This window comes from Gorilla gorilla, chromosome 6 (assembly GCF_029281585.2).
Source record: "Gorilla gorilla gorilla isolate KB3781 chromosome 6, NHGRI_mGorGor1-v2.1_pri, whole genome shotgun sequence".
Lineage (NCBI taxonomy): Eukaryota > Metazoa > Chordata > Mammalia > Primates > Hominidae > Gorilla > Gorilla gorilla.
In genome coordinates this window covers 29,225,662-29,248,742 of record NC_073230.2, presented here as the reverse complement: position 1 = coordinate 29,248,742, position 23,081 = coordinate 29,225,662, and the positions used below count along the sequence as shown (strand labels likewise).

At 37.8% G+C, this 23,081-nt stretch overlaps 1 protein-coding gene across 1 annotated transcript in view; it reads right to left on the bottom strand.

Moving 5' to 3' along the window:
* DNAH11 (dynein axonemal heavy chain 11) overlaps positions 1–23,081 on the bottom strand; it is a 359,011-nt gene that overhangs the window by 128,844 nt on the left and 207,086 nt on the right. The window contains exons 54-55 of the mRNA XM_055347302.2: positions 22,630–22,772; positions 7,428–7,589 (exon numbers count right to left, since the gene is read on the bottom strand). Of these exons, the coding sequence (XP_055203277.1) occupies positions 7,428–7,589; positions 22,630–22,772 (305 nt within the window). The remainder of the gene's footprint in view (positions 1–7,427; positions 7,590–22,629; positions 22,773–23,081) is intronic.

Here is a 23,081-nt window from a genome sequence, read left to right as displayed (position 1 = left end):
TAATATGAATTAAATGAGCTACACCAACTCTTAGGAAAGTCACACATAATTTACCAAAGTGTTGTCAATAATGCTGAGACATCTTTGGGAAAATTGCACACAAGTGGCTGGTGATGCAGTTAAACGTTTCAAACCTGCACCATTAATATTACAAGCAGAGATGTGAAGAGAGACCGGCCAATTCTTGTTGGTGAAAAACAAATGCTCCTGAACAATGTCTTTAAACAATCAACTTTCCAACATCACGACAAATTCCCGAGTGGGTTTAGAATACCTACATATTGCATTGTGCTGCATATTAAAAATCCATCTCACTAGTAACTGAAATAATGTATTACTAAAACAAAAGTTAAAAACAACGTGATATAAATTCCAAATATTCTTGGTTTCTAGTGGACCCCAGATACAAATATATTTCCAAACAGTGGACTCAGAAAAATAAAATTTAGGAAGAAGTTTATATAAACTTCATATAAATCATAATCCTTTGGAGACTTTATTTTTACAAGAGCTTGACTTCAATACAGACATGTGCAGGAATTTACTCCTGTCCTGTCTTGTTTTAATGGGAACTAAAGGTACACACATACCTTTCTACAATATAGATAAATAATTCCTCAGCCAAGTGTAACCTCCTTACAGGAAGGAAAAAAAAAAAAAAAAGAAAGAAAGAAAGAAGAAAAAAAAAAAAACACTCTGGCCTCTGCCCAACCATGATCCTTATGAGGAGGCTCCTTGGAGGCGCTGAAAGCTCTCTTTAACAACAGTTTCATTTGTAAATCGGGGATGGAAGAAGTGGTTTCCGGTAGAGCTGAAAGTGGCCCGAGACAACTTGTCTCAATGGGGCAAAATAACTATTGTTATCAGGCTTAACAAAATGGCACAGCATGGGAGACTCGCTGAGCCAGGGAGCAGCTGGTTGTAATTCACACTGTTTTTCAGAAAACTCTAATCGTTCCAGAACAGACCTCTTTGATGACTGGTCTTCCCTGCATTCTCAATTTGTCACTTTCTCTTATGATAAGGTCAGTAGTGACAGCACTTCCTGACATTAACAGCTGTGGCTTTTAAAAGGGTCATTGTAGAACTACTAATTGCAGTAATTTCATTAGCATAAATTATTTATTCTGCCATTCATTTATCTCCAGTTATTTTATTTTATTTTTTTGTGGGGGCCGTTGGGGGAGAATTGAGAGGAGTTGCTGCTGGTGCTGCCGCAGCGAGGGCTACGCAATGCTGTATTTTTCACTTTGAGAGACGTGAGGGGAGAATATCATTCCTGCTCTAGATTTGGCCTCTTAATAAAAACCAGTTGATAACCATTTATAGTCATTTAGCAGCTAATCATGATGATGGCAAAAATAAAAATAAGCAGAGTGCCAGTATCGAATGGTTATAAACTCAAGGTTTCCCCACTAAGATGCTCTGGAAAACGATGCCGTCTCCAACGCATAATCAAATGCAAAGATGAAACTGCTTTCCCTCACATTAAGAAAACGTGTTTAATTTCTACTCTCTCAGTTGGCTCACTGTAAACACAAAAACATAAACAGATCTCTGTTATTTGGTGTGACAGTTCTCGGGCAGGAGTAGTCTTTGCCACACCAAGTACTCCAGCCACCTGGCACTTCAAGCAAGTGCCCAGTATATTCCTCTTGAAAATGACAAACAGCAGAGTTGAATATAAACCAATACCCAGAGGTCAGCACTAAATCAATTTAGGATTTTATACCTTCCCAAGACCAGCAAAGATGACTACATTGGTCTGTAATACTAAATTTGGGCTTTCAAGAGCACTGTATTCAAGGGAGGGAGGGAGGAAGGGCAAAAGAGAAAGGGGCAGGTGAAAGAATCTATTTTCTCTCTTTTTGAAGTGTAACTTGGGACAATTTTGTCACATTAAATGCCATATACCTACAGTAAGTCTTGAACATTTTTCTCAGAAATTATTTCTGTGTTAAATTTTAAATACGTCAAACTGATGTGCTACACAATCTATTTGATCTTTTTGCTCCTTTTAGGGCTGGTAAAAGAATATATTAATAAGATATTTGTGGTTGCATGGTGGCTTATTAAAGAAAGAAAACTTACAATGCATAAAATGGGCAGTGTTGGCATTTTAACCCTTGTCCTAAGCTCTTCATAGTGCTGTTTGCTCTGAGAAGAAGATTCTGGAGGGAGCCAGGGACAAAGGGTTTGAATCCTGGGACCTGGGCTAGATTTCCAATTCTGAAAAATCTGGTAAGATACTGCATACCCTCCTGTACTTCTTTCTGCCCACAAAATTGCTCCTTTAAAAATTCTGTTTCCTTTCTTCTTTTACTTCTTTCCCAATAGTCAAACATTCACGCAACAGTCAAAAGAAGGATTTAAGACTATGGGCTGTGGTGTCAAACTGCAGATGTACCCCTTACCAGCGGCATTATTTACTCTTGGGCCTCCATCTCAGGGGAAACTACTGGTCCCTCCTCATGAGGCTGGTGATGAGAGGTGGTAAGCAATGCAAATTCACAGCAGGAACTGGTTGAGCATCCCTAATCTGAAAATTGAAAATCTGAAATGCTCCAAAAGCCAAAACTTTTTGAGTGTGAATTTAACACCACAGGTGGAAAATTCCACATATGACCTCATGTAATGGGTCACAGTCAAAACTTTGTTTCACGCACAAAATTATTCAAAATCTTATATAAAATTACCTTTGGACTATGTGCATAAGGAGTATATAAAACAAAAATGAATTTTGTGTTTAGATCTGGGTCCCATCCCCATGATATCTCATTATGTAAATGCAAATATTCCAAAATCAAAAAAAATCTGAAACCCAAAATATTTCTGGTACCAAGTATTTTGGGTAAGGGATACTGAACCTGTATCAGTTCTGCTACTGTGGTAGCAGTAGCACCAACAGCAGTTGCAGTAAGATTACTACCATTACACAGGGCAGCAACAAGTGTTAAACGTAGCACCAAGTACAGTTTTCTAAATCGTATGCTGTTTTTTTGTTTTGAGTTGTCTAGTGAGTGCATTATTTTGTTATTTGCTTATGCTTTTTGTATCTTGCCTTTAATTCTGGAGCTCAACTACTGGTCAGAGGCAAGACAAAGTCCAGCAGAAGCCAACAATTTCCTAGATGAGTTTGCAGTCATTGAAAAAGGTACCTTCAATGGTTCTCTGCCAGAAAGTTGAAACAAATAAGCAATTGAAGACTCAGGAGGAGTGGAGGAAAAATGAAATCCAGGCCAGATGCAGTGGCTCATGCCTGTAATCCAGCACTTTGGGAGGCAGAGGCAGGCAGATCACCTGAGGTCAAGAGTTTGAGACCAGCCTGGGCAACATGGTGAAACCCTGTCTCTACTAAAAATACAAAAATTAGCAGGGTGTGGTGGTGTGCACCTGTGGTCCCAGCTACTCAGGAGGCTGAGGCAGGAGAATCACTTGAACCCGAGAGGCGGAAGTTGCAGTGAGCCGAGATCACGCCACTGCACTCCAGCCTGGGTGACAGAGTGAGACTCCGTCTCAAAAAAAGAAAAAAAAAAAACAAAGAATAAAAAAGAAATCCAGCTACCTCTTTTATAGCAAGAGGACAGAACAGGAGATGGTGTGAATGGTGTGGCTGCTTCTGGTAAGGTCAGCACCTAGAGAAAAGCCACAAAACTACAAACTTACAGGGACAGCTCCATTTAAGTCAATTACACCTTCAGCTGAATATTCATGTCCAGATTCCTAGGCAGCTACAAAGTCTGGACCCTACTTATGAGGTCGAGGCTTGAAGAATGGGGAAGGATGTTTACAACTACTTGGGTCTTTCCTCAGACATCTGAAGATATGCTTAAGCCAGTATAAGACTTAAGCAGAATCAAGATAAATTTGGTTGCATTTATATTTGTCTTAATATTTTTAAATGGCTTCAATATTCCTTAGAAAGAGGATTATTTTCCTCAAATTCACACAATTTCTACTGCATAAGGTTATCTTTCTACTTTTTATTCATATTGAATAATCCTAATTTATATTTCTTTTTTTTAAATTATTATACTTTAAGTTTTAGGGTACATGTGCACAATGTGCAGGTTAGTTACATATGTATACCCTAATTTATATCTCAAATAAAGAACTGTGCTTAAAGTCATTAATATGATAGAAACTCTGCTAAGATAGCTATCATTGACAAAATGTTGTCTTATACCCTTTGTGTTTGGCATGCCATTTTAAAAATGAATTTACAGACCATTGGGGAAACAAGTCTTTAAATATAGCAGTAAAACAACTTTCCTCTTAGAGTGGACTTTCTCACCATCAGTTGTGGAAAACAGTAGTAAAATATGTCTTTCACAAGCTACTAAACTGCAACAATTGAAGAGGTGGTTGCATGGGGAATAACTGCTTTTCCCTGAAAAAGCTGATGATACGGAGTTTGTATCATTACTTTTAAGTGGCACCACATAAGGACAGAGGATTTTAACTCATCGGTTGGTCAACATGGCCCCAAAGATGACCTCTTTCACCTTGCTCAGATCTACTCTACACCATCCAACAAACATTTCACTCCTTCACCAGACAGCTCACTGTTTCATTTCCATTCAGTAACTTCTCCTTTCATCTGGCTCTGCTTTCAAAGATGTCTATGATTCATTTTACCTTGAAAAGCAAAAACATCACTTGTTTTTCAACACCGCAGCTTCTCTTGATTTTTCGTTGTAGAAACCATGTACTAATCACTAAGGTCTTCACCCAGTTCTCTCTCCAATGAGCTTCTCACAGCCTTTCCAACACTGTTCCCAGGTTTACCCAGATGGCTTTTCCTTCTCTCCCTCCTTACACACCTCCTCCCGTCTCCATTTCAAAATCTCCTTGGAGAGGTAGTGTGTGGTGACACAAAGTCTTCAGATAAATACTTAAGCGTCAAACTGTTTTGGTCATTATTTGTCAGCTGTCATTTAGTTCAATATTAGGTAACAGAAAAATAGCACAAACATTAATTTAGATGCAGTCAACCCGTACCCCTGGGTGCTGAGTGTGTACTGATGGAAAATTACACGTCAACACACACAAAACTGCTTGCCTTTAACGAATCCTTTCTCTGTGGCCAAAGGGGGTCACCTTGTGTAAGTGCTGAGTGTAAGGCACACTCAGCAAATGAGGTCAATAATTAAGAAGTGCCTAAATTATGCTGATAACTTTCAGTCTTAAAAAAGGAAATTAAAACTAAGAAAGTGATCAAATTAGTGCTCATTCAAAAAACTGAAAAGCTGTTTTTGACCTCTACAGAAAAGACACCACACGTTTTTAGAAGACCATGGACACACTGTACTCTGAATTATAATTATTGCTCCTGCGCAACAAATTAGGAAGGTGGGAAAGTTAAATAAGCAGCTTGCACCAAAATGAAATCATCTGACTCATTTGTTTTGAGGCACAATTCAGTTCAACAGAAATGGTAAAGTGTTTTTAAAATTCCTATTTGGCGCTCAGCATCCTATAGGAGGCGTTATGACACCATCAGATCCAGCTTAGCACCTGACAGGAGCCCTCTGGACTTAACATGATGCAAGTCCTGCCTCATCCAGCAGATGTCAATGGTCACTGGCATATCAAACTCCTTTAGCTGTTTTCAAAGCGGCACCCACCTGGACAGGAAAAAGCCTGCACAGAGCAGCAAAGGGAAGAAACTGTAAAAAGCACTGTGCCAAATGCCAACTTAAACCATGCTACTAGCTCTAATTTCCTACCATTTGACAAAGTAACATGCAGAAACAAAGTGCTCTGGCCCCTTTCTCTTCCTTACCAAACCAGCCTGATGAAACACAACTTTGCTATCAGAAGATACATATTGACTCTCTCCCTTTAATAAAGCAGCATTTTGAACCCTTCTTGTAACTATCACAAGATAAAATGATGCCCTAGAAAATTCCAGAAATGCAGCAGACCTGGCAATCGCATACGAAATTTGTGTTAATATTTATGACAATTATTTGTCACATTTAATGATTTTCCAGATGTTAGAGTACAAAACGTTTCTGGCAGACTTTAGAAGAGATTATTTCTTATTTTCATTTATTTGTGGAAATGTTTTAAGTGCAAGTGTAGAGGAGAGAAGGAGAGGGGAGGTAGTTGAATATCCTAAGGCCTCTACCATATATATATATCTTCCAAGTTAGACGTTGCTTGACAGCTCTTCCCTAGCAATCCAGCACCAAATAATTAGATTAATAAACATTTCAGGAAAAGACTAAAGGAGAAGAGGTCTCCCTCCACAAAATTCTGTAGGTGTTGGTGAATACTTGCATGTGTACTTACCTCTATAGCTGCTTCTTTTTTTTTTGTAGAAGCAAAGGAAAATGATATTATGAACAATAAAGCTAGCTGCATACAAACAATTAAATATGTAAATATGACCAGATTTTTAACCATATGGCCGCTGAATGATACAATATACAACAAAATGTAAAAGGATTGCTGTGGAAAGGTGGCAGTTATGCCTTTTGGAGTAAGGGTGGGGCTACAATGGGTTGTACCTGTTCATGATAATCTTTCAACTAGAAACAGACATCATTCCTCACATATCTCCAGTTCTGTGTTTGCCTCTGAGAGTCACTTTCAGTGTCTGACCTATTCTAGGAACCTTTCACCTTATCACTCAATGGAATGAGAAGACAAAGCTCCCTGGGAAATGTCCACAATCACTTTTCCAAGCTATGTAATCAGAAAGGCACTAGACACGAATAAAACTTCATCTCCAGGAAATCTAAATCATAACCTCATATCTACATCCTTTTTCCCTCTGAATCTGAATGCTTGAAGCTTTTGTTGTTTTGTTTTGTACAACCATTTTAAAATGCCATGGGATTTTAAATTTGATTTTAAATTTTAAATTTGTCATCATGAAGAAATGACAAACATAACCCATAAAACATAAATCTGTAAAACAGTAAGTAGATATATTATTTGACTTAGTGGTTATGGGATACAGAGGCTGATTTTTCAACTATTGCTACTATGAGAATAACCACAATTCATTGCCTTACTTGGTTAAGAAGCAAGCAGTGCGTGGCTACGGTGACTACATTTCTGTTTGGGCTTTTAGTTTGGACTTAAAGGATTTGTGATCAGTAAGCCCCATTATGATTCAAGGAAGTAATGATCCTGGGCTTCCAGTGAGTCAGTGCATGAGTGGGAACATACTCAAGTGCTGTGTGCGTGCCCGTGTTCACGCACGTGTGCACATCCTCCTCAGTACGTATGGCGGAAAAAAGGTCAGCCATCACATTCCTTAGAATGTAAACTAACAGATAAGTTTAGCATCTTAAACAAATCAGGATAGCTTTCTGATAGGAGATGTACTGTGGAAAGCACTTATCTACTGAGGATTTTCAGAGTGTGTGTGTGTGTGTGTGTGTGTGTGTGAGACGCAGGCTGACACGGCATACCTCAATTCCCTTGGTTTCCTCAATGAACCTCCTGCTGACGGAGACCAGAGCCTCCTGCGGCCACGCATGAAACCAGTCAATAGCCGTGCAGTTAACTATGGCTGGGAACTTCCGAGCTCTAACTCTCAGCGTGTGACCAACTGGAGAGAAACACAAAATGATCTGTGGAGACATGGGGGCAAGGCAGAAACAGGCGGGTGATGAATGAGCAGAGAATTACACTGCAATCTTAGACAATGAGAGAAAGGAGTGCAGCCAACTGTGACATTAAACTACCCTAAAGCCCTAGAGAGTGGAGAGCAACATTAACCTCCCTGCTAATCAAAGTAGAAACCTGTCCAAAGAGGCTGCTCCACTGGACACACAGAAACACTGCTGTGTACTTTCCTTAAAACTTGTCTCTCTTTGCTTAAACATTTTTGGTTATCATTAATAGGGGAAAATTTTATTCATATACATTACACAAGTAACATTATAATAAAAATAAAAATTAAGAAGAAATCACCATGATACAATAATACCAATGTTTTCATCTTCTGTTTCTTCCATTTTGTAATTCATCAGGTTCCATAAAGCTGCATAATACACTTTAAAAACAAACAATGTCTTATCATCTTTAATGTTTGTGTTTCCATTTAAAATGAAATACATCTACTTGAGCTTCCGCTTCAGATTTTTAAAGGAATTAAAAATTCTGTTTATACTATCACACTGGTCTTTAAGAAAAAAAATCAGTTTAAACATTCTCCTGCTGAGAATTTTTTAAGTTTCTGCTGTAAATCTAAAGTTTTGTGTAGCTATGTAATGATTTTAAAGTTAATTTAAATCTAAATATACTTCCATACTTTTTTAGGGACACAAGGGATTCTGTCAGGAGTCCTGAGGGTGGCTGTGACATCTGGCTATGACAGTGGGTCACAGAAACTCAGTGAGAGGAGCACCTGGTCAGCTCCTGTGTGCTTCAGAGGGTTCATCAGAGACACCCTGTATAAAGTGCTAAAACAAAGGAGGTGTTCAGTGAGCATCCTTTCCTTCTCTGCTTTTATTCTCAAGTCCCAGCGTACGTGAGGACACTGGGAAGAGAACTGTCAATCAGGGTAAGGTCTGAGAGGGAGAATCTTGGTTTCCTCTTTTCTAGAAATGGCTCAGACCTGATGATATCAAGCTTTGTGGCTGCCTCTAAGTCTCTAACACTTTGAGATCAGGCAACTGATGAAATCATTTTTCAAAGGATGTGATTTTTTTTAACTATAGCATTTAAAAAATCCATGTCATAAAAAATTCCAGCATACGTGCACCCATATCTCATTTAACAAGTGTTTTATTATTTGATATGCCATGTGTATTCAACAATTCAAGCTATATAAATATTAAGATCAAAATGTTTTCTTTTATTGTGTCAAAAAACATGAGATCTACCCTCTTACATTTTAAAGTGTACGGTACAGGATTGTTAACTATAAGTCCAGCGCTGTGCAGCAGATCTCTAGAACTTTTTCACCTTGCATTGCTGAAACTCTACACCCATTGAATGGAAACTCTCTATTTCCCCTCCCTCCAGCTCCTGGTAACCACCATTCTACTTTCTGTTTCTAGCAGTTCGACTACTCTCAATACTGCGCATAAGCAGAATCACATAGTAATTGTCCTTCTGCAACTGGCTTATTTCACTTAGCATGATGTCCTCAAGGTTCATCCATGTTGACATATGACAGGATTTTGTTTTATAGATGAAAATATTCCATTGTGTGTATAAATATATATATATGTATATATAGCACATTATCTAGTTGCCTGTTGATAGACATTTTAGTTGCTTGCATATCTCAGCTATCATGAATAACGCTGCAGTGAACATGAAAGTGTAGATATCTCTTCAAGATCCTGGTTTCAATGTCCTTGGCTATATACCTAGAAGAGGGATTGCTGAATTTTATGGCAATTCTGTTTTCAATTTTTTGAGGAACCACCATACTGTTTTCCATAGTAGTTGCAGCATTTTACATTCCCACCAATAGTTTACAAGGGTTCCAATTTCTCCACAGCTTCACCAACAATTATTTTCCGCTTTTGCTTTTTTAAATAATGACTATCCTAACCTATGTGAGGTGATGCTTCATTGTGGTTTTGATTTGCATTTCCCTGATTAGTGATGTTGTGTATCTTTTCCTATACCTGTTGGACATTTGTACGTCCTTTTTTTTTTTTTTTTTTTTTTTTTTTTTTGAGACAGTCTCGCTCTGTTGCCCGGGCTGGAGTGCAGTGGCACAATCTCGGCTCACTGCAACCTCTGCCTCCTGGGTTCAAGTGATTCTCCTGCCTCAGCCTCCTGAGTAGCTGGGACTACAGGCGCTTGCCACCATGCCAGGCTAATTTTTGTATTTTTAGTAGAGACAGGGTTTTACTATGTTGGCCAGGCTGGTCTCAAACTCCTGACCTCGTGATCCACCTGCCTCAGCATCCCAAAGTGCTGGGATTATAGGCGTGAGCCACCGCACCTGGCCTTGTATGTCTTCTTTACAGAAATGTCTACGTAAGTCCTTTGCCCATTTTAAAATCAGATTTTAAAACTTGAATTAATTAATTAATTCCTCATCAAATATACAGTTGGCAAATATTTTCTCCCATTTCACATAGGTTGTCTTTCATTCTGTTGATCATTTCCTTTGCTGTATAGAAGCTTTTTAGTTTGATGTAGTACACTTGTCTGTTTTTGCTTTTGTTTCCTTGGCTTTTGGTGTCATGTCAAAGAAATCATTGCCAAGATGAATCTTCTGAAGATTTCCCCCATATTTAAGTCTTTAATTTATTTTGAGTTGATTCTTCCATAGGTTGTAAGACAAGGTCCAATTTCATTTTTTTGCATGTGGTTTAACATTTTTTAATGTTGCATAAGCTGAGTAATCATTTTTTCATTATGTAAAATTCCAGTTACAAACGAAATAATTGCTGTAATATTTCATGTGCTAACTTAACAAGCCTTAGTTAAAATGCATAGTTTTTACTTATATCTCAATTCTCAGGTTTCTTATCAGCTTTCCTCCTATACTTGAATATTTCTCCTTTCTTCCCAAGAAGTTGGTTTCCCATACCCAACTCAGCTGTCATTTGTGCCAATTTTAGAAATGTCATTTACACATAATGTTAGCAAAGGCAGAGGAAAAAAAGCATCTTTTATTTGACAAGATCCCAAATATTTCCATCACTTCTACACTTATTTCCACACTTGTAATGGCATTGTATCCAATCTTAGGAATGTGTTAGAAAATACTGTATCTGAACCGTATTTGTTCAACCTCAGGCAAAAATGCTTTCCCTGAGTTACCTGAGTGATAAGGCCTCATTATTGGTATGGTTTGCCTCTGTGTCCATACCCAAATCTCATCTAGAGTTGAAATCCCCATAATCCTCATGTGTCGAGGGAGAGACCAACTGGTAGGCGACTGGAGCATGGGGGTGGTTTCCCCCATGCTGTTCTCATGATAGGGAGTTCTCATGAGGTATGATGGTTTTATAAGCATCTGGCATTTCCCTTGCATGCACTTCAGATGCGGCCATCTGAAGAAGGTACTTGCTTTCCCTTCTGCCATGATTATAAGTTTCCTGAGGCCTCTCCAGCCATATGGAACTGTGAGTCAATTAAACCTCTTTCCTTTATAAATTATCCAGTCTCGGGCATTTCTTTATAGCAGTGTGAGAATGGACTAATTATTTATTGAAAAACAATACAGAATGGTCACTTAGAGAACAATTATTCTTTTCTACAATTTTATGATTGAAGATATTTTCTCCCATGTTATGTATTATTGCTTAAATAAGGATCCTCACAACACTATGTAAAATTTCATATTGTGAGTGGGACTGGGAGGGTGGCATGGAGACCAGTTGTTGTCAAAGAACTGTCTAGGAGCTGGTTAGAAATTCAAATCCTTGGACCAACTCCAGACATAAATAATCAGAAACTCTGGGGGTGGGACTCAGCAATGTGTGCTTTCAGCAAACACTCTAAGGTGATTCTGACACCCACAGTGATAGCCTAATAGTTTTAAATTGTCTACAGCAATACTTAAATGAAACATAGACTTTTTCAATGTTTTTGCAGTTTGTTAAATACCCGTAGACTCTAGGTCTCTACACACAGAGTAAGATGAAAACTTTAGAGAATTTTAAATAAATAATGATATGTAATCTAAATTCTATCAGCTAAACTAGACTCTGGGAATTAAATTACAGAAATATACTTGTTCATTAGTAATTCTTTTGAAGGGAAAGGAGAGTGTCATGCTAGCCTTGAAAGTGCAGTTATTGACCCAATTCACTGCTCAATAATTTCTAGTTTTGCTAAAAATTGAGCATAAAATTTCTCCTGCCATCCAGCTTTCCTTGCTAGTGGTGTCATGTGAGATTTTTCCAGAAACCCATGCTAATGTCTGCAAACCGTTGGTTATTCTGCTCTTTTCTAAGACAGTTTACACAACTTTATAGACAACCTGAAGTAAACCCCAGTTGTCACAAGGAACATTACTGTGAGGGAAAAATCATTCCAAATAATTTTCCCATTATATTTCCCATAATTTAATGAAAGCTTAATATAGCAAAGGGCTTATAAGAAATAAAAACAAAATAAATCATTTTAAAAGGGTGTTATATTGTCTATAATTTAATTACTAGTGTAATATGCATGTGAATAGTCATTTTATTTTACACCTTAGGGGCTGTTGGTTAATATCTGGAATACACCAATAAGGGCTACACAGACTGGTGGGAAGGTGGCTAACCAGCATTTCATGGACTCTAATGGAAGCCCATACTGCAGATCCAGCTACCAGAAGCTCTTAGCCATCTACTTCTCTCATCAACATAAATGGTTGGTTAGGCAGCATCATGGATGGTAGACATGATTTTTCACTGATGAAATAAGTAGTGTTCAAGATATATGAAGCAAAACCTCCCCCATCAAAAATGTGTGCATAGCTCTACCAACGTATGAACAAAATTAAAAAATCTAAGTATCAAGGTATCTCAGTAATTATATTTTGGGCAGTGGCCCTTGGGATTTTGGAACTTGACCAGTCATGTGGTAAACTGCTTATTAAGAGTCTAGTCTTTTGATGTGATTACGAGGTCAGCTGAATCCTTCCATGGAAATATTGCCACATGTGCCCCAAAGAAACCTTCCAAGGATGGGCAAGTCGGGTCCCCAAAAGAACAGAGCTGGGATTACACTAAGCTCATTTATAGAGCAGGTTGTAAGGCTTGGTGTGTGCGTCTCCTTATTATCACCAATCAACTCTCTGTAGGAGGCTTCAGTCTGAAACATCCTTTCTTGGAAGCATATCTTGAGTTGGGACATTTGGGGAAAAAGCTCTCTCCCTCACTCAACAGATGTCATCTACCTTGAAGTATCTAAATTCACTGAACTACACCCTCCCTTCTCCTCCCACCCCCACCAAAACGTTCTTGACAATTGCAAGTGAGCAAATTGGCTTAAGTTAGTTTCCAACAGTGGGATTAGAAAGTCAGTGAAAAAATAAAGTTAAAAATGCCTCTGGCAGCTGTGCTCTTTTCTCAAATTCTCACAAGTAAAAAGCAAACCCAGAAATCACCATCTATGTACCTCCTGCAGCTCTCACATTTGGATGTCAGGAACTTGCTTTTGGAATTCATACCATAGAATTTTCTATTCTTTTTTTCTTTTGCCCACACAGGTGTTATGACTCATTTGCAAGAGTCCACTTTTCCCTGTGCTTTGTAATATGTTTTCATTTCTTTTAGATAAGATCTCATCGTAAGTACATATTTATTTGTATATTACTAACAGGGCTCAGTCCATTTCAACTGGTAATGAAAATGTGAATTGCTACAGTCACTCTGTATTTTTTTTCCAGTTGATACAGTTTATTCTCAGATGGTAGTAACCCTCCTACATATTTACTTCAGAAGCTTCCATCCATCACTTACGTTTGCATTTATCCTCAAAAGCCTCAGTATTTTTCAAGAATAATCAAGTCTAAACCTGAGGAAACCCTCGCAGGAATGGAGATTTAGTGCAGAAAACCTTCCCAGGTTTGACTGCTTCGGTGTCACTTTATCATCGTCCTCATATCTTCCTGTATTACCACCCCATCTAATTACCTTTCAATTTGTTTTTAAAAGATCCAATAGCTTCAACATGTGCATACTCAATACATTTTCTTATTTATTTCCCTTTTAGATAGCACACAATGAACTCATTCCCATAACCTTTGACTTGTGTAAATATTGGACATTACAGATTTTTGCTAGAGGTAATGTTTGACATCAGGGAGTTTTAGTTAATTTTTCTTTCTTTTTCTGAACAAAACTCTCCTATTCAAGAAGAAAATTGTGTGTGGAATCCCAATAGATAGCAAAGAGCAAACCTATTCCTGAGGGGAAAGACAGGAAGCAGAGCCCTCATCTCAGCTGCCATGCTTGTCACCAGGGCCTGCACTGGTCACAGACTGCGTTCCAAGCCAGTCTCTAGCCCCATAACAACGTATAAGTTTTGTTTTGTTTTTAAAGAAAATCAGAGGCCTATTTTTCTTTCTTCTGGATAGGCCTGTATTTGAATTGTGTCATGCCAAGTTTCTGGCTTCTGATCAGTGCTGCTCTGTTAGAGTAGATGGTGTTTCTGCTGACGCAATGGGATAACTCTATACACATGCACCATTGCAAGAACAGGCCTCAGACTCTACCAGCAACCCCCACAGCCGAATGCTAGCAAAATGAGAAAAGCACGACATGCCTTCCAAAATGCAAAGGCTATTCAACGTACAGTGATGTTCTTACTCAAGGGATTAAGCACTGGATTTCTGCTGTAAAAATTTTCTTTTACAATATAAAATAATGGAAAGACTTCTACTCACTCTTTGGAATTCTGTTCTTGATCATTACTTTTTCATGATATCTTTCTTGCCCTGTCTTCTGTTATCTTACATAACCTTTATCTCTCAAGTACATCGTTGTGATTTTACTTTTTGTGTGTGATTATTGGATTGAATGACGTGGCTCTAGGTGGGCAGTGGCTGGGTTAGCCTTTGCTCCCTGTCACATTCCAAGGACTCAGCACATCACAGGCACTCAGTACATATTTGCTGAGTGATGAATGGCTACATGAATGAGTAAATATACAGCAGTTTGAAAAAAACTTTTCTGGGTAAAATAAAACATTGATATTTGTATCCTAATTCTTTTGAGGTTTTGCTGTTTTATCTAACCTCAAAGAGGGTGAACCTCAGATACAGAGTACAAGGTTGCACCTTTTGTCTTTCTCTAAAGTTCTTTTCATTCTACTTATGTCAAATAATAACAGAAAATGGGAGGACAGAGACTAGAGCACTGTATCCAGAGAGATGTGGTCCTGCAAAGCAAAACACAGTTGGCAGCATAGAGACTTACAGAGCTCTGGAACCACTGCTGGGCAAGCCAGTTGTTAGAGTGTTTCTTGTTTCCCATTAGTGCATGTGTCAGAATGTGCTGCAGGAGGGGTGAAGAGTGCCTCTCTCATGGATGAAGCCATCGAGATGGCTATCTGCATAAGAGAAAGAAGCCAAACGTTCTGCTCCTCAGCCAGAGGTAGCTTTGAAGACACTCGACTTTACAGTCTTGCAAGGATAAGGTTCTGCGATATCTGATGATATCAGGTGAGTAGTTGAGCTTTTACACAAAATGAGAAACATACCCTGAAAATTACTTGCGTTACCACTAAGTTTTTTGGCTTATGTCACGTGTGTGTCTGTTAATCTGTTGCTTGCATACAAGTGGTGCTTGACATTTTTTGTTGAGACTCTCAGGTCCCTGCACATGACGCTCTGTGAGCCAGGAGGAAATTACCCACCTTGTCTGTCGCCAAACTTTAGCTGTGAATTACTGTCTCTACGTGCAAAGAGGAAAGAAACCGAAGTGGAGCCAGAGGAAGAAATACTTTACAAAACCAAGAAAAATAGAAAAGCATCCTGCAGATTGAAAGGCAGATAATTCCTCTGAAGTTGATTTAATATGAGAACCTGAAGAAAGGAATAAAAACTTGCATAGCACTCTCAAAAGGCTGGAAGGAAAGAAAATAATAGAAATCCACAGTCGGAGAACAGGCTAAGATGAAGAAAGAAGGTAAAAGAAGGGGGTTTCAATAGAAACGGACAGGATAAACTGCAACGCCTTTTCCTAAAAAAATAATATTTAAAATACCTCAGGCCAACATTTCATCCAATACTCAATGATGGAAAGTTAATGGCATTCCCATTGCATAAATAAATAAATGAATAAAGAGGATCACTATAGTTACTTAAAAGTTTTAAATGTTGTTCAGAAAGTATGGCTGTCCCAAGATATAGGAAAGTGGTGATTATTATAAAGGATTAAACATTAAAATATGATCTGTCTACGCAGCAAACTCTAAAGAACACAATGCAGAAGCTAGTGGAATTAATGTGTGCACTGCATTGGCTGGTAAAATACATAACTAAATATCCATCCATTCCTCCTTCCCTCCATCCAATGGCTTTCTTTTATGTCCACAATGATCAGTTAGAAATTTGGCAGGAGTGGAAAATGCTGTAAAATATTGAGAAAAGAACTTAATGAGAAATGTGTAAAATGAATTGAAGATAATTAGCTGCTTTTTCAAAGCTCAGTTAAAGACACTTTGACTAAAGGAAGAGACGTGCCACATTCCCGGAAGAGGTCAATTATTATAAAGATGCTAATTCTTCCCACATTCATTAACAAATTTTAGGCGATTCTAATAATTCCCAACAGGATTAGCAGAATTTAGCAAAGTGATTTTAAAGTTCAGCCAGAATAAAAACGAGTAAGAAAATCCAAGGATATCTGGAAAAATATCCTTTGTTTTGGGAAAGAACTCACACTATCAAGAAAAAACCTTAAATTATAACAAGGAAAACAGTGTAGGTGAATGAACAAAAATATTCAATATTGTAATTATATCCATTATCCCCAAAATTCAATTTTCATTGAATTTTTTTAAAAGTCATCAAACTGATTTCATAGTTAATCCAGGAAATTAAAGGTGCAAATAACTAAGTAAATGTAGAAAAGGAAGGTGATCTTGCTCTACTAGATTCCAGAATATACTATAGGGCTATAATAAACACACCAATTATGTGTGTTTATTATGCAGTGTGGCAATTATGCAGGAACAAATTAATGGGACATAACAGACAGCCCCAAATAGAATCTTATATATTTAGGCATTTAATATATGAGATAAACATGATTTCAAATCAGTGATAAAAGAGAGATTATATAATAAACGGTGTTGAGGGTATTCAGGGATGGAACAGTAGGAAAGCCATCTTATAATTTACACAAAACTGTATGGCTGAACATTAAAAATATTATAAATTAATTTAAAGAAAATTCAGAATAATATTTTTTATAACCATGGAGTGCAAAAATTGCTTCCTAAAAAAGCCTTAACACATGAAAGCCATAAAATAAAAATGTAACATTTTTAATAAATATGAATGTAAAACAAGAGGTCATCATAAAGTTAGCTGAATTATGATAAATTAAAACTGGAAACACCTAAAACCAGAACATTCTGGACATATAAATAACATCCACTATATAAAGTGCTCCTATAACCAACAATAAGAAGTTACAGCAAACCAACAGGAAATTTGGAAAAAGCTATAAGTGGATAAAGGACATTTTCTACAAACAGTTATTTAGAATAAAGTACATTTCAGTTAAATAGTTCATTCCATACACCAAATTCTTGATCATTTGATTTTTACCTCCTATGGGAGCCTTCTAATCAGAAAGACAAATGGGAAGGTAATTAAAGAAGACTGCGTGAGATGTAAAAGAAATTTTTTAGTTCTGAATATATACTTCATGTTTATGTGCACATAGAAAACTGAGAGGAAAGATACCAATATGTCGTCTCTAGACAATATTATTAAGGGTAATTTAAAAATATTTTTAATATTGTTTTGTATGTTTAAATTCTCTACAATGAGCATATATTTTTTAAATTATCAGAAATGGATATCTCTGTATATATATACTTAGATAGATAATGAGGCAAATATCTAAAATCTTGGGATGGAATCAGGGGCTGCTACATAAATCAAGTGTCCTTTGCCCTACAGCATCATATGGCCAGGAAGGAAAGTAAGAAAGAAAAGTTATTGGGTGAACTAAGGTCCACTGGAGAGGAGATGAAAGTTCTATATTCTAGCTGCAAGATGAGAACTGTGTGGGAAAAGATGCATATAGACAAATGTGAAGGAGAGAAGGCATTTGGCATTGCTATTCAGTGCCTTATTTGAGGCAATCCAAGGACACACATCTGATGGTTGTTAATGGGAACTGCCCTCTGGCATTCAGAGGTCACATTTTGCATGCCAACAGGTTCTCATTGTCTCTGCATTCCAAGTGGGAACTGACTTTGGGTGGTGAGCATGGGTAATGGGGTGGCAACTTCACATCATTTGGCTCGACCTGCCAGGTGTGTTCACCAACCCCCTGTAACACATTAAGCTTTCCATGATGCCCGGCTTGGAACTTATGCAAAGGAGATATCAGCTCATCAAAAATTCTGAGTCTTTAGTACACACTGGTGAATATCATGATATCTGAAAATAACATAGAGCAATTTGGAATTCTTTAAAATTCCAAGGATGTGGGGGTAATATACATAAATTAAAAGAAAGAAGCTGGTATTTTCAGGCTAAAAGACTGCCCATTTTTTACCATAATAGTTCTCCCTCAAGGTAAAGAGGTCATGGTGCTGACCATTAGCCTTCCACAGGGTGGATCAAACTGAGTGACAAGGCCAAAGGGGATCAGAAGTGGGATCCCTTCTGACAGAGATATCCTATTTCTACTTGATGTTAAAAACAAAACAGCACAAAACAAAAACAAAAACAAAACAACTTCCTACTCATTTTAGTAGGGAAGAGATAGGTCATTCAATTAATAGTCCTGTGATGATGGGGTGGGGGGAAATTATCCACATCTAACTCAAAAATAAATTCCATCTTGTATTGAGTTAAATAAAAAATGAGACCATAAAAAGGATTAGACAACAATAGAGATGAATATAAAACTGATCTTAGTTTCAGTAAGGTCTGCCTACACACAGACCCAAAGGAAACAAAGGAAAAGGCTGATGGATATAAAAATATAAAAAGGTAAAACTTCTGTATATCATTCTGTATTGTATGAATATTAGTAAGTCCAAGGGAAAAAACATATACATATCTCAATAGATCCTGAAAGTGAATTTACTAGGTAGATACTTCTTTGACAAGATACATATTCTGAATCAAAAGCCAACATAAGACCTAACAGTGAAACATTAGACACATCCCCATTAAAGTAAGAATCAAGACAGAATTCCTACTATTATCAAAATTATTTAATGTTCTCTAATATTTACCAATGCAATGAGGGAGGAGAACAGAAAAGCAGAATAACAGGAGAGACAAAGTATCTTTACCTGCAGGCTATATGATATCAACCAACTATTATAAACTGTAAGAGAGACAGTAAGGTAGCTGTTTATAAAGTTAAAAATCACTAGCTCTCCTATATACAAATAATACACCGTTACAAAACTTTATGAAATCCTTCTACAAAAGCAATAAAAGACATTGTACCCTGAAGATTAAATTCTAATATAAAATAAGCATTCAGCATGATTTCGATCAAAATTGACATGGAGTGTGTTTAGAATTTGACAAAATGATGCTAATGCTTATCCAAACATATAAACACAGGAGAATAAGTAGAAAAAGCTTAAAAAGAAAGAGCAATTGGAAATGAAAATAAATGATAAACTTTACTAATTTATAGTGCAATGCTGAAATCCGCAGCAGACAGTTAACAAGAAAAGAGAACAGAGAATTTAGAAACAGACACAATTAATATGGCTATTGGACACACACTAAAGATGGTATTTGAAGCTGATAAGGAAGAAATACATGTTGTTTAGACAAGAAGACATCTTTTTGGGAAAAATAACCTGAAACCTCTCAGCTCACACTTTACCATATTTAATAAAAAATATATTTCAGAGGTAGAAAAGTTTTAAAGAGCATGAAAGCACATAGGCACTGAAATGACTGATACTGCTCCTTTTTAAAACTATTCCAAAATCCATTTCAAATTGTACTCATAAAGGCAATGTCCCCAAATTAAATATTTACTCCCTCACACTCCTTAGTAGCCGGAGGCAGCATGGGAAGCATTTGCGGCCAGTAAGACATCAGCTTAGGGTTTGGGGGAGGAGCTTAGGTTTCCTGGTACAGAGTCTCCAGTTCCTGTTCCCCTTCCTTCCCCCTGCCTGGAACATGAACATACTGCACCCACCTGTGATCAGGAGGCAAGAGGCATCACGATGAAAGCAGGCAGAAGGGAAAGATGAGACAAGCATCTCTTCTAAAGGGCCTCTAAGGGTAATACTGAGCCAGTCTGGACTTACTATTGTTAGAGGCTTTAAGAAACTGTTGAGTTTTCTCTTACTGTAGCTCAATTTGAGTTCCCACCGTTTCTAGTAAAGATTATCTTGCTCATGCCTGTAATCCCAGCATTTTAGGAGGCCAAGGCGGGTGGACATGAGGCCACGAGTTCAAGACCAGCCTGGCCAACATGGTGAAACCCCGTCTCTACTAAAAACACAAAAAATTAGCCAAGTGTGGTGGCAGGCACCTGTAATCCCAGCTACTCAGGAGGCTGAGGCAGGAGAATTGCTTGAACCCAGGAGGCGGAGGCTGCAGTGAGCTCAGATCATGCCATTGCATTCCAGCCTGGGCAACAAGAGTGAAACTCTGTCTCAAAAGATAAATAAGTAAATAAATAAAAATAAAAAATAAAAAAGATTATCTTGAAGAGTAAAATACTTTTCTAAATTTACAAGAAATGGATCTAAAGATCCATTAAGGAAAACACTGATTAACATGTAAACCTTTAAAAAATTGCAAAGTTACAGACCTATAAACAAACATGTGCCATAAGTACATTTAAAAGACAAACAAAAGAATAGGAGAAATATACATGAGACACATATATAAGAATAATTGCCTAAATACATAGAACTCTTACAAAAATATGTACAATCCAATAGAAAATTGAGCCCTTTATGACTCAGCCTTAGTTGTTGCTCAGCATCACCTCTGCCATACTGGATATTAGCTGAAGCAGTCACAAGCTACCCACCCAAATTCAAGAAGAGGGGATCTAGATGTCACCTGTAAGTAAGAAGAGCATCTAAAAATTTGAAGGCATGTTTTAAAACTACCACAAGCTGTAACTATTGAATCTAGCAATATCCATTCTAGGAATTTATCCTGTAGAAGCAAGCGAAGTTGAGCATGAAAGATATACACAATGTTCATTCTAGCACTATTTATAAAAATGGCTCTTAAATTTCATCATGCCTCTGAATCACTTGGACGCCTTGTTATGACAGATTTCTGGGGCCACCCAAAGTTTCTGCTTCAGGAGGTCTGCCTTGGAGTTGGAGAAAATGCATTTTAAAAAAGTTGCTTGTTGATGTTGATTCTGCAGTTCTGAGCAACAGATTACGATAACCATTGATTTATACTATTACTACCTCAAATTCTAACATTGTACTTGTTTTCCCATTCTATAAAGAAAATTTGATTCTAGTATATCACAATGGAACAGGAAGAAATCCCTGGCCTTGTTACTACTTGACAAATGTATTCTTAGTCCTATTTTTGATGGAGAAAAAGCTCTTTGGGCAACTGAATCTTAAGTTCTAACCTTCTAACCTTAGCCTAGAATTGCTCAGTAAGATTAACGTGAAACTTGAAATAGCAGAATGTTGGAGAAACTTAATGACTCTGCTCCTTAACCTACAATCTAAGGCATATTCAGGGCCAATGCCAGTCCCCATCTCCTATCCTTAAATACTCCAGCTCTATAGCCGCCGCAGCCTGCCACTAACTTGACAGGCATAACAATATGAGAAGCAACAGTGAAGTAGCAGCTTTCCTAGTTTACTAACCATTCCATACTAGAAAGCCTGAATTTTCCCTAGCAGCATTCTTAAATTGGCTTCCTGATGAGTTTGGAGGCTCTCCCTGTTTTCTTGTGATACTTGACCTTTATTGATCTATTATCTGGTTATATTATCTGCCTATGTGATACACTATAGCACAGAGCAGCCAATGAGGAAGAACACTGGGGTAATCCTTCAGAACATCTGAGCATTACTTCTTTTGTTTTTTGAGACAGAGTGTCACTCTGTCACCCAGGCTGGAGTACAATGGCGTGATCTTGGCTCACTGCAATCTCTGCCTCCTGGGTTCAAGTGATTCTCCTGCCTCAGCCACCCAAGTAGCTGGTATTACAGGCACATGCCACCAAGCCTGACTAATTTTTGTGTTTTTAGTAGAGATGGGGTTTCATCATGTTGGCCAGGTTGATCTTGAACTCCTGACCTCAGGTGATCCACCCACCATGGCTTCCTAAAGTGCTGGGATTACAGGCGTGAGCCACTGCGCCAGGGCCATCTGAGCGTTACTTCTAAATTCCTTTCCATGAAGTTACTGACATCATCATCACTTTCTTAATTCAAAACTCTCCTCACTACTCACTTCATGATTTAGCAACCTCTTATCTCTTCCAATTTACTTTTCCAGATTTATTGATCTCACCCTCCCTGTAAGAACTCTATGTTCCAGGCCTTTAGAGGTAACTTGGGTTTCTGCAAATATGTACCGTGCAGTTGACCTTTATATAAATGCCATTTCCCATCCCTGAAAGTTCCTCCCCTTGAATTCTTCTCCATGCTAAACACGTGGCCCATCATTTCCTCCAGGATGACCAGCTCCAGTCAGGAAGGATGCTGCGCTCCTCTGCAATCCCACAGCACTGTTTACATTTATAATGTATGATAATTATTTGTGATGTCTCCTGTGTTCTATAATAGTGTAAGTTCCTCAACAGCACAGACCACATGCACTTCAGCTGAGGACTGCACACACCGCTCAGCAATGCTTTGCAGGAGCCCAGCATCATGGGACACTTTAGGAAGGTACGCTCCAGATACAGGCGTGTAAAAATGCACACGTCCTTTCAAAATGCATTACTGAAATTCAAACTCATAATAAAAAACTCAGAATAGAACCAGAGAGTTGCAATAGCAGGTTTTAACTAATATGCAAATTAAGCAAGTATTTCTTACTTTGAGCTGTAGTCGCACCCTGGCCATAAAGAATTTCCAACAGTTTTCCCTGGAGTCCACCATGCCCAGAGCATGAACTTCATTATGAATTCCAGAAATTATCTTGTCCACATCTTCATCGCTGAACAGATCTGGGATTTCTCCTGCCCCAAAGAATGAGTAGAATTACTAAAAGATCATTGCAATTTAAATTTTACATATAACTTTTAAACATTTGAAATGTTTTACAAGACAAAGTTCAGCATAAATGGTAAGAGTTTAAAATCAGAAATGTCATGTTTCTTTTTTATTTACGAGACATACAACACGTTGAGGACAAGCCATGATGAATACACCCTCTACACCCGTATGTGTAAGAATAACATTTACTTCACTGAAGGCCTTCTCATCCATAAACAGACTAAGAAAGCAATACACCTCAAATTAGTTAGGTTTATAGGTTTCTCCCCAAA